The sequence below is a fragment of the Vidua macroura genome, chromosome 1, assembly GCF_024509145.1.
Source record: "Vidua macroura isolate BioBank_ID:100142 chromosome 1, ASM2450914v1, whole genome shotgun sequence".
Taxonomy (NCBI): domain Eukaryota; kingdom Metazoa; phylum Chordata; class Aves; order Passeriformes; family Viduidae; genus Vidua; species Vidua macroura.
The window spans coordinates 83471063-83486719 of record NC_071571.1 but is presented as its reverse complement, the minus strand read 5'-3'; the positions used below and the strand labels follow the sequence as shown (position 1 = coordinate 83486719).

General features: G+C 36.6%; 1 protein-coding gene across 2 annotated transcripts in view; it reads left to right on the top strand.

Moving 5' to 3' along the window:
• ADCY2 (adenylate cyclase 2) overlaps positions 1-15657 on the top strand; it is a 204211-nt gene that overhangs the window by 54509 nt on the left and 134045 nt on the right. For both annotated transcript variants that reach the window (XM_053971425.1, XM_053971419.1), the window contains one exon: positions 8923-9084. In XM_053971425.1, coding sequence (XP_053827400.1) covers positions 8923-9084 — 162 coding nt within the window. The remainder of the gene's footprint in view (positions 1-8922; positions 9085-15657) is intronic.

The following is a 15657-nucleotide window of genomic DNA, read 5'->3' as shown; positions in this document are numbered from 1 at the left end:
CTGTTACCAACATGGTTTCTTTTTCCCTTGATGTTTTCTTAAGATGGGGAGAGAAGTGCATGAACTATTCAAGAAATGCTCACATCATGGATTCATACAATGTCATCATGAGTCTTGATTCTCTATTCTTTTCCTAATAATTGCTGTCCTTTTATTTGTTCTTTCAGCCCCTGCTATCATTCATTTTTTCTAAGAGCTATTCACAGTGTGTCTTGTATCTTTGTCAGAGGATGTAATAAGTAAGCTTAAGCCCACTTCTGGAGGTGTTTGGTTGAAATTCTTTTCTTCATTCCTATTTTGCATTTATTGTGTTGGATTTCATCTGCTATGGCCCAGTCACAGCAGTGTGAATCACTTCTGCAACTTTTCCCACGTTTTGCTGATTTTGAATACCCTGAACAATATTAAAAACCCATCAATCATTGCCACATCACTGCTCCACTCCTTTTTAAAAACATTTAGGATGACATTGAATAAATTTGAGTCCTTGGAATTCATCCTCTCAGTGTAAAAGTTGACCATTTATTTTCTGCTCTTACTTCCTACTTTTTCCTTTTATCAATCTAATTTTACCTCAGTTCTCTGGAGCTGGCCTGGTGTATAGGCAATATGGAAAATAAACATACATAACCATGAACCCTTATAAGATGCTGGAGCATGTTTTATTGGACCTGCTGTTCCAAAATTTCTCAGCACTAGTATCTGTGGCTTTATATACTTGTGAGCGAATATTTTGGAACATAAAAATGTATCAGAATTATTGTTTAGCATAATGTAAACATATCCTTTAGTTTTTCCCTTGATAGAGAACAGGTATTTTTATTTGATTGTTCTGCTTTTCTTTTGTTGGAATTAACAGTTTTACTTTCTCTTACAATAGTCGATAAAATTCAATGTTAGGCTTCTTTTATGTCTAATATGTAGAAAAAACTCCTTGGATCTCCTGAAGTGTGGTATATTCTTCCTCTGTGGTACTAGCTCATATGATTTTTTAATTTAAATTAATTGCTGTCATTGCTTATATTTTCTGTGTATGTGCAAGCATGCATATCTTAACATGGATTTTCACATCGTTTCTAACTAGATTAAGGTTTTATGAATTTTATGTTTCTTTCACAGTTGTGTATATCTCTTCATACAAACTCTGAAAATGTTTTCAACATATGTTCTTATTCAACTACCTTAAAATTTGAGGTATGGTGCTTGGGTGTTGTAAAATTACCTCCTTAATAGTCCATATGATAATGGAGTTCATTGCTTTGGACTTGAGTCTGTTTACATATACTGTGTAATTATTTGGATCTTTCCACTTTTAAAATGTGTTAATTTAATTGCAGTTTAGACTTCTGAATAGGATGCAGCATGGTCTTAGCCAGAATTAAATACATTTCCTTTTATGATGGCATAGAAAGACAAGGCTTTAGTTTTCATAACATGCTACAATATCTTTATCACTGTCCTTAGATTAAACAAAAAAATAAATTATTAAGATAGCATGAAAGAGGGTATCAACTGTCCCTTTTAGAGAAAGTGCTTGCTGTGATGATCTGGAATTATTGCTGCAATTCTATGTTTCTGACCTTAATATTTAACACAGTAAAACACAGGAGGGAAAGATAACAAGGATGAACAATGAATTCATTATCTCTGATGGTTTTCACTTTTTTTCATCACTGAAAAAAACAAAGACATGGATTACTGTCATCTGGTCCAGTTAAGAGTGAAATCACTGCCAACAGATGCCATTGTTGGGCTGTATGGTGCTTCATGAAGTTGTCTTTCTGCTTGCAGGGATTTAGCAATGGTGCAGCAGAACAAATCTGTCTTCTTGACTGCTTAGACTATAATGTGGCTGAAACAAGGGTGGAAAGATACAGCAGAAAGATGAGAATTAAGTGAGGAAAGGAATGATGGTAAAAACAAGTTGTTAGGAGGTAAAAGAAATGCTTTCTTTTCTGAGTGTGTTTAGGAACAATCTCAAATCTACTAGAAATGATAGTAGCTCGGTCTCCTCTTTTTGTAGCAGGAAGGACCAAAAATCGTTATGAATTAGTGGGTCACTGCTGATATTCCTTGAGTCACTCCTTCAGAATCTCATGTCTCTCTTACTGGTCCCATGCAGTGAAAGAAGAGGTTCTGTGACACAGAAGGCAATCACACGGTAGATGGCATGCAATCAGTTTGTTTCTTGATTATTTCAAATATGAATTTTCCTTCCTTTCCAGGAGTATGTCATCTTGCTATCACATTAATATATGACTTTAGGAGCACATTTGAAAGTCTCTTATTGTAAAATTATTTTAAAATATCCATTTTAGTGCAATCAACTTGCTTTTATTCTGTCCAGTTTTGCTAATGGTTGTTGCTAATTTTTTGGCAGAGGCTGTAATGACTGTTTCTGATGACATTTAAACCCAGACCCATGATCAAAAGAAAGGGATTACTACTTTGAGAGTTCTCCATGATCAAGAATAAGGCATGATTTGCAGAGTTGTTTACTACTTCTATGACAATTATTGGAAAATAAAACTTAATGTTTGGTAAAAACCGTAAAGTAGTAATTTATTTTGGACATGATTTTGTGGAGTATATCACAAAAAAATCTTCCTTGTTGACTTTATTCTTGAGGTTTATGGCATACCAGGCACTTGGGAACCATTATTTTTATACAAATTAATATTCAGCTTCTTTTGTGTTTTATCCTGTTGTTGCTCAAAGTTCAACTTTCCTCTCCCAGTTCCCTTCTAACTAGGGAATGGTTCCACAAGGCTTCTATTCATTGTCTCGCTGGGATTTCAGTTCTTTTTCTGAATTGTCTTGCTTCATTTTCAACTCAGGGAGGGTGCTGTGTCATAACTGCTTTGTCTTTTTCTTTTCCTCTGAAGCACTCTTGACTCTTAGCACCAGAACACAAGAACGTCCTGCAGGGCAAGGCCATGGTCCATCTAGCACAGTAATGTATCTCCAGGAGTTGCAAGAGAAGCTGCTACTAAAAGCCAGCATGCCAAATTGATCACTTTGTGTGGTCAATTTCCTTCACACCTTGACCAGCCTCCACATGTTAGTGACATCAGGGTGTGCATTTCCCTGCCCTGTTTTTTTATTGTTGGTTTATGGATAAGGAGTCCATGAATTAGTTTAATATCTTTTTGATCCTGATCGTGTAAGTTCAAGAGCATCACTATCCACTAAGGATAGTGGCTTCCTTTTCACCTTTTTTTAACCAACCTTCTAGTTACTTTAAGTGCCCTTTCTTCTGGTGTTTCAGGGTTTGGTGAACATTTCCACCTTCACTTATCCAATGCTTTCATAATTTTGGCCCTTTTATAGATGACTCAGAACAGAAGCTGGTTTTCGTACTCTAAATTTTTTTGTTTTATGTGTGTAGCTTGTTTTATTTTTTGAACATTGCCCTGGTAGAAGTTTAGGGGCTGGACTTCAGAATTACAATGGCAAAGAGTGTTACATATTTGCAACCTTTACACTGCCAACACGAAATTTTTCATATACAGTTTATAGCTTGTATAAATACCCTTCTGATGCCATAAAACTTACATTGTATTAAATATAGTATTTGTAACTAGTTTTTAAGATTAGTAGGTCGTACCAAATCTTATGAAACCTAGCTATTTCTTTAGAAAAGCTAGAACATCTTCTGTGCAATAGGGTATACAGACAACATTTGAAATCAATGGTTGGAATCTAAGAGTCTTTCCAAGGGAAAATTCTTCAATTAGCTGATGATTTTTGCTCCTTTTACACAGTGATATGGAAGCTGATCTTGAAAAACCTCTGAAAGTGATCCTGTAGTGGGCTGGCTACTTAGTTTGAGTTTTTGTAGTCTTACCAGTTTAATTATGGTTATACAGTGAACAACCAGCACTGTTGCAATTATCCTAAAGAACTACAGATATTTTATTAGCTGTAGCCTCACTTCTGCTGGCTGTGTCCAAAGAAGTGCTTTTCCCTAATTCATACTGAAATGGTACATTTAAATTTGCAGGCTGGCTTCAGTGCCAAGGTATCATGCTCCTCAGGGGAAAATTCTGGTCAGAGTAACATTAGCTTGAGTGAATTTTACACATGCCAAGCCTGTTATGATTAACCATCTTAACACAGTGTTAAAAAGGCTGTCTAGGTGGGAAACTGTGAGTCATTGTTGGAACATAATTTGTATAAAATGAATGATTAGTATCTTTTTCACAGGTCTCAGTTCCAAAGCAACATCCCCTATGATACCCTGTGTGCAAGGAAAGACAATTTTAATTTATAAAATATGTTAAAATTTCTACTCCACGTACTCTTTACGTGGAGTTAAGGCAACCCCACTGAAGAGTAGAAACTGGTGACACAATGGAGACAAGGTGTCCGAGAACAGGTTGTATCCACAGAAACCAGCATGGATTTATGGCTTGGGTCCACTGTAGTTTGTGTCATCAGTCCAAACTAGTGACATTTCCAATAGCAACGTCTGCGAAACACCAAATATTATCAACTTCATGCCACTTCTCCTAGCTGACAGTCAAGAGAACAGATTAAAGGCTGTAGAAGCCAATGTACATCTAGAGGTACTGGGGCAAAACTGCCAACATGAAAAATGCTCAGAATGGGTTTAACTAAAGAAGGATCTCTACTTCTCTATCTTGTGCAGCCTGAATCTTTCCATTTTGCATGCTGAAGATGTTTAGTCATAGTTGCGTTGTAGTCTGTGACAATAATGGGTTTTTGAAAGGGTTCATGGATCATCATATCCCACACCATGGTGTCATTTTACCATTTTGTATCCAGCTCTCTCTAGTGGCATCACTGCAGCTATCTGTATGTGAACTTTTGCTGCCCTTCTGAAAGCAGCTGCACAAAATTTGCAGGAAAATCATCTGTTACATACCCATCCAGGCAGCTACACTATGGCAGTGTACCCTTTAAACCCTTTAAATTGCTGTGGAAAGAACTGCTTACATAATAGATGACAATGTGACCCTGCTGAGGTATGGGAGAAGAAATACAGAGAGCAGAAAACCCACTCAGAGTTTGCTAAGCTCTGACAGTCAAGAGTGATGGGTCAGAGTCCTGGATAATCCTCAGTCAAAGCAGGAAAGCCACGTACTTGTGTGTAAGATGTTGCACCAGTGTTAGCCAAAAGTGAATGCTACATTCTGTGATGCACACCATCACTGCTCAAGCACTCCCATCTCCAAGGTATGGATAGCATAAACTCATGGATAAATTATCTGAGAATCAAATTCCTAAAGCAGTGTAAGTTCAGATCGGGACAAAAAGCATATTTCAACTAGACAGTTGTAGTGATGACCTGCATGAAAGACTGCTTCCAATATAACAGCAGCAAGCCTTGTGATTGTGGCACAGTTTGGTCAAACAGGCTACTTTTAATAGTATCAAAAATAATTCACTGTAAATTAACTCTGTGTTTACTGGCAGGAACACACACCAAGTGCAGGCATGCTGTGATCACTAGCATTAGCAAGTCTTGCAGTGACATAGTGGTGTGTTTCAGAGCTTGGCATCACTGCTTTTTAATGTTGTTATCAGCAATATTCTGACAGTTCTTACAAAATGATAATGGAAAGGGCCATTCATGATAAAGATCAATGGTAAAGGCAGACAGTAAAAAGGCAATGTTGATCGTTCTGCAGATTGTGACTCAGACCAAGAATTCTGTTCCTCTTTCTACCTGCTGAAAAGCCTTTGAGTGTTAACTTCTACAATATTAAACTTAAATACACTGGCATTTTGAAAAATTGAAAATTTGAAAATTTGAAAAGTCCCAAGTCTTGCATACTATGTATGTCTGTGATCAAGATGAAGGGTAGAAGCATCTTATTTGAGGCTACATGAGAAAAACAGTCTTTGGCCATTGTGAAATGAAAAAGCAACCTCTGTGATAAACGGAGCTTTCTTGGGTCATTAGACTACTACTAGAAATAGGGGAAAAGCAGTGTAACAAAGATTTAAAGAGCTATTGATAGGTGCCATTTCCTACATGTATTTTGGAGGAGAGTTTCTGCCTTAGCATGACTGATAGATGTCCTGCTTTGCAACAGCATTCTCATACCAAATTTCAAAACTGCAAATATATGCAAATATAAGAATTGATGGGTCAATTTTTTTAAATCAAGTATTCTTTGACACAGTTCCTGTGCAACCCAGCCTATTTGAATATGTAATGTCAACAGGGGCTGAACCTCCTAAAAGTGTTCTCTGTTTGTAGTTGTTGAATGTTGAAATTACCCATTTATTTTGACCCAGGAAAGCAGTGAGGTGATTTATAAAACAGTTGCTTACAGATATACAAGGAATTTGGATCTGATACAGCTGATATCACTAGAAGCATTGCAAAATGTCAAAATCTTGCTCACATGCTTAGTAGCCTGTTTTATTTCAAAGTTGAAAAGCAACAGCATCATACTCTGTTCTACATCCACATGTAAGTTTGGAAAAGTACTTAACATGTTCTGCACAAATTGAGTGGATCCTTTAGTTTGGCTATAAAGTCAGATGTTAAAAAATATGCAAGTTATATTTTTTGAGACAAACCAGTTAAAGAAGAATAATTTTTTATTTTCTAATAATAAAATTTTCACACATATATGAATACTACATAGGCAATGAGAAAGTTAAACTTGGAAACAACAAAACCTTGTTTACATGAAAAATCACTAAGAATGGGGGCGTTTGAAATCCTTCTTCCAGGACTTAGATCTGGGATTCTTCCTCAAACTTTTTTTTTTAATATTAAAATCACAGAACGGTTTGGGTTGGGGAGAATGTAAAGATCATCTACTTCCAACCTCTCTGCCATGGGAAGGGCAACCTTCCACCAGAGGAGTTTGCTCAGGACCCCATTCAGCCTGGCCTTTAGCTTGAACCATATTTTAGGCAGCTGGTGTTACATGCTAGTAGGATACTTTGCCTTTGGCATCTGTTCATCTTACACCTGTGTTAGAGGACCTTTCACATCCCTTGTTGCTGCCTATCTCATTATTTGGGTTTTCCCTATACTGATGCTGGTTTTCATGACAGAAGATGTAATTGCTTTCACATGATTTGTTCTCAGCAAAATCACATTTGCTATTACCTATGTTTTTCTTAACTTTTGGGACTCTTGATTATGAATTGCTGTATATGCATTATTATTGGCTGTTATTTCTACAGGAATTAAAGTGAAGCTCATGAGATTTACCCTTTTTCCAGCCTTTCAAAAGTACATGCTATGTTTCTCTTTTCTAGTCTGCCAGTCCTTTCTATACCTTTCCCAAGTTTTAAAACTCCAGTTTTAAAACTTCCCAGTTGGTTCTATCAATATCACAGTTGATTTTTCCTCAGCCTGGACAGTTTTAAAACATGATACTGGCATAACCCTTCTCTTACTAGACCAAGTTTGTACACCCTTTTCTTTGCTGTTGGTTTTATTAACATCTGATCACTGTGAAAACTTCTAGGGAGGACTGAAACCAACCAGATATCAAACACTTTTGTTTTCTTGTGGTATCTGTTGGTAGATTAGAAGAGTAGAGAGGCAAAGCAAAAGCTTTGCCTTTTTCTTGCTGTATTTTCTTGTTATTCCTCATTTCCTTTGTAGTTCCCTTTCATTTCATGACTTTGAACTATTTGACTCTTGAGTATATGGGAGAGCTGACAGCATTGAAAAGGGTATGAGAGATCAAGAAGGAGCTAGATTGATCTTAATGGAGGGATTGGAGAAAGATGAATGGATAACAGAAGTGGACATCATCTCTATCTGGTTCTGTCCCCATGATAGAAAAGAATGTCTCCACTGTCCTACAGGGGCAAATACCTTAGACTTCAGTTTTGGCTATGGAGTTGTCACATGCAGATGTGAAGAATACAGACTGGCACTAAGGGAAGTGAGCAGCAAATTACTCCTGCTCATACCTGCCTGGGAGCTTTCTGTGTTCTGTACTGTGTGTATGCAGCTGCTGGATGGTGAATAGGCTTGCAAGTCAACTCAAGCTGATGGAAAGCCTCACGTGGAGATGTAATTATATACCAGCTGGCACGTTTTCAGAATCGCCTACTTACTTATGTGTGCAAAACCTGTGTCCCAAATCTAGTTACATTTTCTCCAATGTGTGGTGGGGTTTGGAATATAAGCACAGCATCAAATATATATTTTCCTATGTACAGCAAAGAAATCCCTTTTGCTGTTATGGGTTGGGCTGTGCATTTGTTCCATAAGGTTAGTTTGGACACTAGTACCCTTTAAAAGAAGCTGACAGGAGATTCTGCATATGGACTGTGATTTTCTGAAGCTGGTTTTCATGATTAAATAAATGTATTACCTTAAAATGTAGTGATTTTATGGAATTTGACATAGGTCATGTAGATACTTATGAAATACAATCTTGTTACATCAAATTTCTTGGCTGAACTTAAGCTTTTTTTTTTTTTCCCCCATAATTTCATATATGATATTGTGAATTTTTAGGTCATCAAGATGTTCAAAATCTCTCTGTACTGAAATTAAGGCTCTGTGAAGAGTTCGGCAGATTGTTTTGTAATGCAGGTCACAATGAGAATTGACCAGTCCTGGGATAATGCTTTACTTGTAAATAAAGTATTAATAAAAATTAAAAATTGAAAGTATAAATTTGAAGTAAAATTTGAAAAGTCTGGAATATTCTGTAAGTCTGAAACCATGATTTAGTATCTTGAAACTACACTTGTTAAGTCTAATAAAATGTAAATTTTCCAACGCTTAAAAATTATTTCTTCCTAAATCAATTTTCTTCAGTGTTTAGCAACGACTTTCCCATGAAAAACTGGTGTGTAACTTTATACTGAAGACAGTTCAAAATCAAATGCTATTTTTAAAATCTTATTCCAAAGTGAATTTTGACATGCTTCTTTTTTTTTTTTTCTTTGTCTTGGTGTCTTGCACAGGTATCATTCTTCTTGTTCATCATTTTTGTGGTGTACACCATGCTGCCCTTCAACATGAGGGATGCTATAGTTGCCAGCGTCGTGACCTCTGCGTCTCACACGATTGTGCTGAGCGTCTGTCTGTCAGGCACAGCTGTTGTAAAGGAGCATTTGGTTTGGCAGGTAGGTGCTTTGTGGAGTTAATGATTAACTGTGCGTTGAGTTGCCTGGTAAATGAGCCAGGAGTGCCTTAGTGGGTGCTTGGAGTATAAACTTACTTCTGTCTTGATTTCTGAATTGCTAATTCACAGGTAATTCTCTTTCTAATAATGAGGGTGTCAGTAATGTTATGTCTTCCTGAATTAGACACAAAAGCGGTGGAATCTACAGCCATGTAGCACTTACCATGTGAAAACTTAAATTCCTGAAAAAATATATGATGCAGCTGTTTTGTGGTAGGTGCCCTACCCCTCTGGTTTGTAAAGAACATTCATCTCCTCACCTCATTAAGGCCTTCCTTCCATGACCAAGGAATTTTTCCAAGTAGCAAAATGTTATCTTTGACATTGTTCCTTTGAATATGCTCAAGTCAGCTGGGTTAAAGTTCTGCTGTGAAGACATTGCCCTCTACAAGTCTGCTCTGGGTCTTGTCCTTCCTTCTGTAACTCTCAGCCATTTATAGGAATTTTACTGCCTAACCCTGATTGGTCCCAATGATTGAACAAGACCGGCTGGCTCCAGACTCCATGACATTTTGGGAACCCATCAGTGTTTGCAGTTGCATCTTGGATTGTAACTCAACTCTGATAATCTACCACATGACATACTGCAGATTAATAATTTGTAAAAATCCAAATATTAGGAGTTGTTTTTCCTTACTCTTTTACAGAAGATCTTTTAAATGGTGAATTATTACAGTTTTAGTTGTAGTGCTGTGACGATCCCAGCTGACATTGATAGACATTTGTATTTTTTAAGGAAAACGTAAGATTTCATTCTGAAAAACAAAGAAATGGTTTTTTAGTATAGTTATGCCATGTTAAGGAAACAGAATTATTTTAACTTTTGCGTCAAAATGATACTGAATCTTTAAAGTAAACACATTTTTATAAACATACTAATAGAACAAGAAAGACAGACATCATACTATTTATTATGAATAGCATTAAGAACAAAGCAAATAATAGTTTTAGCAAATAACCATAGCAAATAACCTCTTGAGATACTTATGGCTTACTTTGAGAAACACTGTGCCTCAAAGTGATTTTACAAATGTCCTGCCTTGTAACTTGTTGTTCAGGAAAATACATTTTATTTCCAGTTATGGCTGCAGGAATATGTTCTATGGAATACTGAAATTGAAGTCTGGTAAACAACATGTGTTCTTAGATGTAATTCTCTGTAGAAATTTTAAATTATGAGCAAGGTAGTTTTGCCTTTTCTTGCTGATTTGGATTAGTTGAGTGTTTTTTTTTGTGAAGGCTGTGAAGTTGTGCTGCATGTTAAGCAAGAACTCTGGACATCTGCAGTTAATATAGTATTTAAATAATTCAGTAATACAGTTATTGATATTTGTAGTGGAAAAAATCAGAGAATATTACTCTTCAGTTTTTTGCTAACCTATGGCTTTTATTCTGGGCATCGATACACTGCTAAAGCAGTATTAATGTTTGCCACTCCTCTAAAATTATTTTGGGTTAAAGTTGCTGTTTGCAAAAATTATTTATTTTTCTTATCTGAGTAGACCATTAACACTTGGTATATCTAAAACAATACTTTCAGAAGATGTATTTTTAGACACATCACTTCCACAGAATAAAAAGAAGTAAACCATGGTCTGTGAGGCAAAATGATTGTCTTTCATCTCTTCTGTAACTTTCTGTTTCATTAACAAAGAGTGGCAGTCTTGTCAGTTTGTAAATTTGTTAATAATGTTTAGTTTCTGTGTTGTTACTAGTTTTCTATTCTGTCTTTGTAAAATGTATTAAGTGTTATGAATAACTTGGCAGTTACTGGAGGTACTGAGTACACTGCATTCTTGCAAATTTGTGGGAAGGACTAAATGATGCTCCCTCATTCCATTTCATTTTTACATGTACATTTTTAAATTATTATCATTTATATTTGGAGTGTAAGCAAAAAGTGTTTGTTTTGTGCTCTTTGCTTTTGAAAATTGAAACTACAAATAAGGGCTTAGGCTAGAGATACTGATTGCGCTAAAAGAGAAATAACATTTGTCAGTGATACACCTTAAGTTCATAAAGGATATTATAGTATATATATCTTGTATCCTTCAGTAGAGAATACCTACGTCTCCCTTATAATTGCTTCCTATGTTTTGAGACTTCTATTTTATCTTCTCTGAGCTTTCCTTTGTCTGAACAACCATTCTTTCAGTCTTTCTTCTTATGTCAGGTTCTCCTGCCTTATAATGCATTTGATAGGCCTTTGCTGGACCTTGTTCAGTATTTCAACCTCTCTCAGTGACTGATTTGCATCCCATAACATTTTAAAAGTTAATCATACCTTCAGTCTATGAGAGAGAAAAATCAATGTTTCGAAGCATCTGCTCATTTTGAAATTTGGCAGAGCCTATCTGACTGGTTTTGTCATTCCTTTGTTATCCTCTGTAAGATTTTACATTAAAAAAGTCACTTCCTTAAAGCTGCAAAGCTTAGAATGCTCTTGATCCAGGGTGTGTTGCAATTAGAGATACTGAGATGAAGCTTCCTGCTGGGACAAAGAAGGATTCTTCAACAGACTCTGCTGGTTACATGAAGTAGTCTCTGTTTGACCTACATGTCTTTCGGGGAGAGGGAACACACCTTGGTTTAAAAATCAGGAATGGTGGAGGTGCGCTTCCACAAGCCTTCATATTTTTTCCATGGCTGTTGAGCGCCAGTGTTAGAATTCTGTTCATCTTTCTTTTTAGGAATTTGTATAGCCTTGTCATCCAGCTTCTGGATCTCATTTTTCTGGCCGGTAGGCTGACAGACCCAACAGGATCCAATTTCTGTTCCTTCCATGAGAGTGCTTGTAGACTATCATGAATTTGCCTCATAACCTTTTTGTCAGTAAAATAAACGAGTTGCCTGCTTTTGCACTAGCTAAGCCTTTCATCACTTTCACAGTTGTTCTTTGAGTCCTCGCTTGTGCTTCATCAACATTTTTCTTGCAGCGTGGGCATTTGCCTTAGAGCAGCGTGCCAGGAGCAGCTGCAGCCGTGCCAAATGTTAATAGGGGCCAGGTCTACAAAGGGGTCAGTGTGCTGCCGTGCCCAGCAGCACGGCGAGACACAGCCTCTACAGTGAAACGCCCAGCTCAGCCTTCCCGCACGCTCCTGTGGGGAATTTAATGCACAGCTGCGGGATCTCTGACGGGAAGGGGGGAAAAAGACTCCTGTGTTCCAGCCTCAGTTTATGAAAAAAAAAAAAAAAAAAAAACTGTGTATGTATGTTTTGGGGTTTTTTTTCTGTTGAAACATTCAATCCTAACCTTTATGAGGTGCACGATCTGGAATCTGGGACTGTGCCCCCTCTTTCCAGGTGAGAATCCTACTGCCAAGCAGAGGACGTTGTTCTGTGTGCTCCAAGACTGCTCTAAGAGAACACGACTCTAATTCTGAGGTAAAGGCATTTGGCTCAGAAGACTTTCACAACTTTAACATCCCTTTCAGTTATTCCTGGAATGGAAAGTATTTAACTGCCATCTCTTCCTATAAACACATAACCTGTTTTTCCCCAAACCAGAACAGATTCTTATCAAATACTTGTGTTTTTTTCGTTCTATTATCAACTAGTCAACCAGTCTGATCTCTAAAATAGGCTTGATACTATCATTAGAGGTACTTTTGTTCTTAATCTGTTAAAAAAAGAGGTAACCAAAATAACTAAACATCCTATAAGCTTCCATTTTTCTTTTCCCCTATGATTTATGTGAGGAGTCTGATTTTTTTATTCTAGTCTTCTAGTTTTACTTTCTCAGCAAGCAATATTGGTGCTCTTGCAATCATTTTTCATGAGCTGTGGCTAAGTGTTTTCTAAACCTTGGCTAAATCACTAAAAACTCCCCTTTTAAATTATTTTTTTAAGTAGTGTTTTTTACATTAGAGGATTTTTTTGGTGGCTTCTTACAGCTCAGTAAAAGGGGTCGCTTTTAAAAGCACACAATTATAGCTAGGCAGAATGCATGTGTGCATACATACAGCTTCATATTGGCTTTGGACTATGTTCAGGAATGCGTGCACCAAAGGAAATAATTTGTAACAACTTCTGTGAAAGTCTTTGTGTGATCTCATAGCCTTAAGATAATGTTCTGTTGTGGTGGGAGAAAAACAAATGGTAAATGAAAAATTTATTTTCAGGAATGTTTGAATTGGGAAATTCCACTACTTCATCCACAAGATCTTGTGCATTTGCCATCAGCTAAGCTGAAGTCTCCTCTAATGAGATTAAAAATCAGTGGCTATGGCCTATTCAGGAAAAAAAAATAAATAAACCGAACAACAGTGACTTGATAAAGGGAATTAGCTTTATTAAAAAAAAAAAATCAATTTTTTTCATCACTACACATCTTGAAACAAATTATACCAAAAGCTCATCATCAGAAGTGTAGCACGATTTTCAAAGATGGACAACTTTGGTTTTGGTTTTCATCTATAACATGCAGCATATCATGCAAAAGGCTTGTACCTTTTGTTTAGAACACTGAGTTAAATTCATCTGTTAACTTAGTAAATTGAAGAGTTGATGATATTTGCAAGAACTATTTTATGTAATAGAGTGCCACAGCAGAAAAATAAAAATAAAAAGCACCAGTATTCATTGGCTTATAAAAGAAGAAAATGTACAGCTCTAGGGCTCAGAAATAGAGTAGAAATTGGTTTATGCTGTTATCACACAGTGCAAGAAAAAATCATGTTTATTAAAAAAGTCTGGGAAAAAAGCCCATGTCTTTAAGTACATCCAGTGCTGTACAACCCCTGAGGCTGTAAAGCTGCACAGTGAAAGTTTAAAGCACATAGGAACTGCATTCAGTCTGAGTGTCAAAATGCTGTTACTGGGGGCTGAATTTATCCCTTTTCCTTGAATAATTTTATTTTGAAGGAGATGGGGAAAGGTTATTTGTGAAGGTAAAGCAGCTTAAACAACTCCTGCTTTCTGCTGCTCAGTTTCACAAGGTGAATTGCTGTTGTTCCTTCTGCAGGTGTGGACGGCAGTGACTGCCACGGAAGGAGAGAGGCTCTATTCCTTGTACTCCTTGTAGCAGCAGCTGCCACTGTCCTGTACCTTGTGCCTTTTTCTCTCTACTCTCCCCACCCTAGCAGCAGTCTGGCTCAGCACATAGTGCAGCAGCTGGGAGCCACTTTGAGAGAGGAAGGCTCTGTCCTGCACTGCACAATGCAGCAGGCGTATTTTTTATTACTGCACCTTTTCTTTACTCTTGATTTTATGCTTTATCTAGGCAGATAATTGAAATGCCATCTGCTGTGGATTTTTAACTAATTTTCACAATCAGCAGATGTACTTTGTGTTTCACTCCTTCTTTAAAGCAATCTGGACAGTTTGGGTGTGCTTATGAAGAGGTCACTTGCCTACAAGAGTATAGATATGTAGGAGAACATATAATTGCATTTCAGAGTGTTTAAACATAAACATGGAGAACATGAATGTCTTCCAAAAACTCCTTGAGGCTGTAAAGGGAAGACCTGTAATACTTAGTGTGATGGAAGATTCAGCAAAGTCCTAGAATTGTATTGTGAAATGAAAGCATGTGTGCAGGTGGCCATGTGGGTTTTCCAAAGCACCATTTACCTGCAGCTCAAAGTCATCATCTAAGAAGTGCATAGAAAATAGTCCTGGTGAGATGTGTAGGAAATAATCAAAGTACAGAAGATAAGTAATAAATGCCTTCTTTTTTTTAAATCATGGAAATATCTCCAAATAACTCATTAGCAGTGATTCTTACGCTTTACTGAAGGGATTAGATTGACATTTGTGTTAACTTTGTTTAAGTTAATATTTTTATCAGCAGTGAATATTTGTTTATCACTTTCATACTACTTTAGCTTTTCCTATTCTAAAAATGACAATTTCTTGTAGCAATTTTTAGTTTTCCAAAATATAAATTAATTTGTTGAACAAGCTCCCAGTCTTTCAGTCTGTCCTTGAAATTATAAAATGTCTATGTCAGAAATGCTCAACCTTGAGGCTACTATACTTCCAAAACTGTAAAAAAATTAAAACAGGTGCTAGGAAATTCCAGTACTTCTAGGCTGAAGCAGCAACTAAACTATCACCTATACAGCATACCTTTTGCAAGGCAGTTGTATTTCAGATCTTTCTATAGATGACTTTAATGTAAATAACTGACCAGTAAAAGGTTAAACCCATGAATTCAGAATTTTGTAATACTGTGCATCCAGATGATTTTTCTTGGGTAAAGAATCCTAGTTACTTCATCTGAGTTAGGTTTGCTGATTTCCTTCCATTTTCACAGATGTTGGCCAGCCTTTTCAGTTACATTGTACTTTTACAGACTGGTATTTTTAGTTAAATTTATTGTGAATTAGTTCTTTTCTTAATGCAGCTGGACCATTAAATTCTGTGAATGATACTCACTCTAGGCATGATGCTTTGTCATTTCATATACTCCAAGAATTACCGTATAGCTCTACATATCACTTGGAAGGATTCTGTAAAAGAAAAATGTCTTTCACTATCAATATGTGAATACATTTCCTCATCCTGTCAGCCA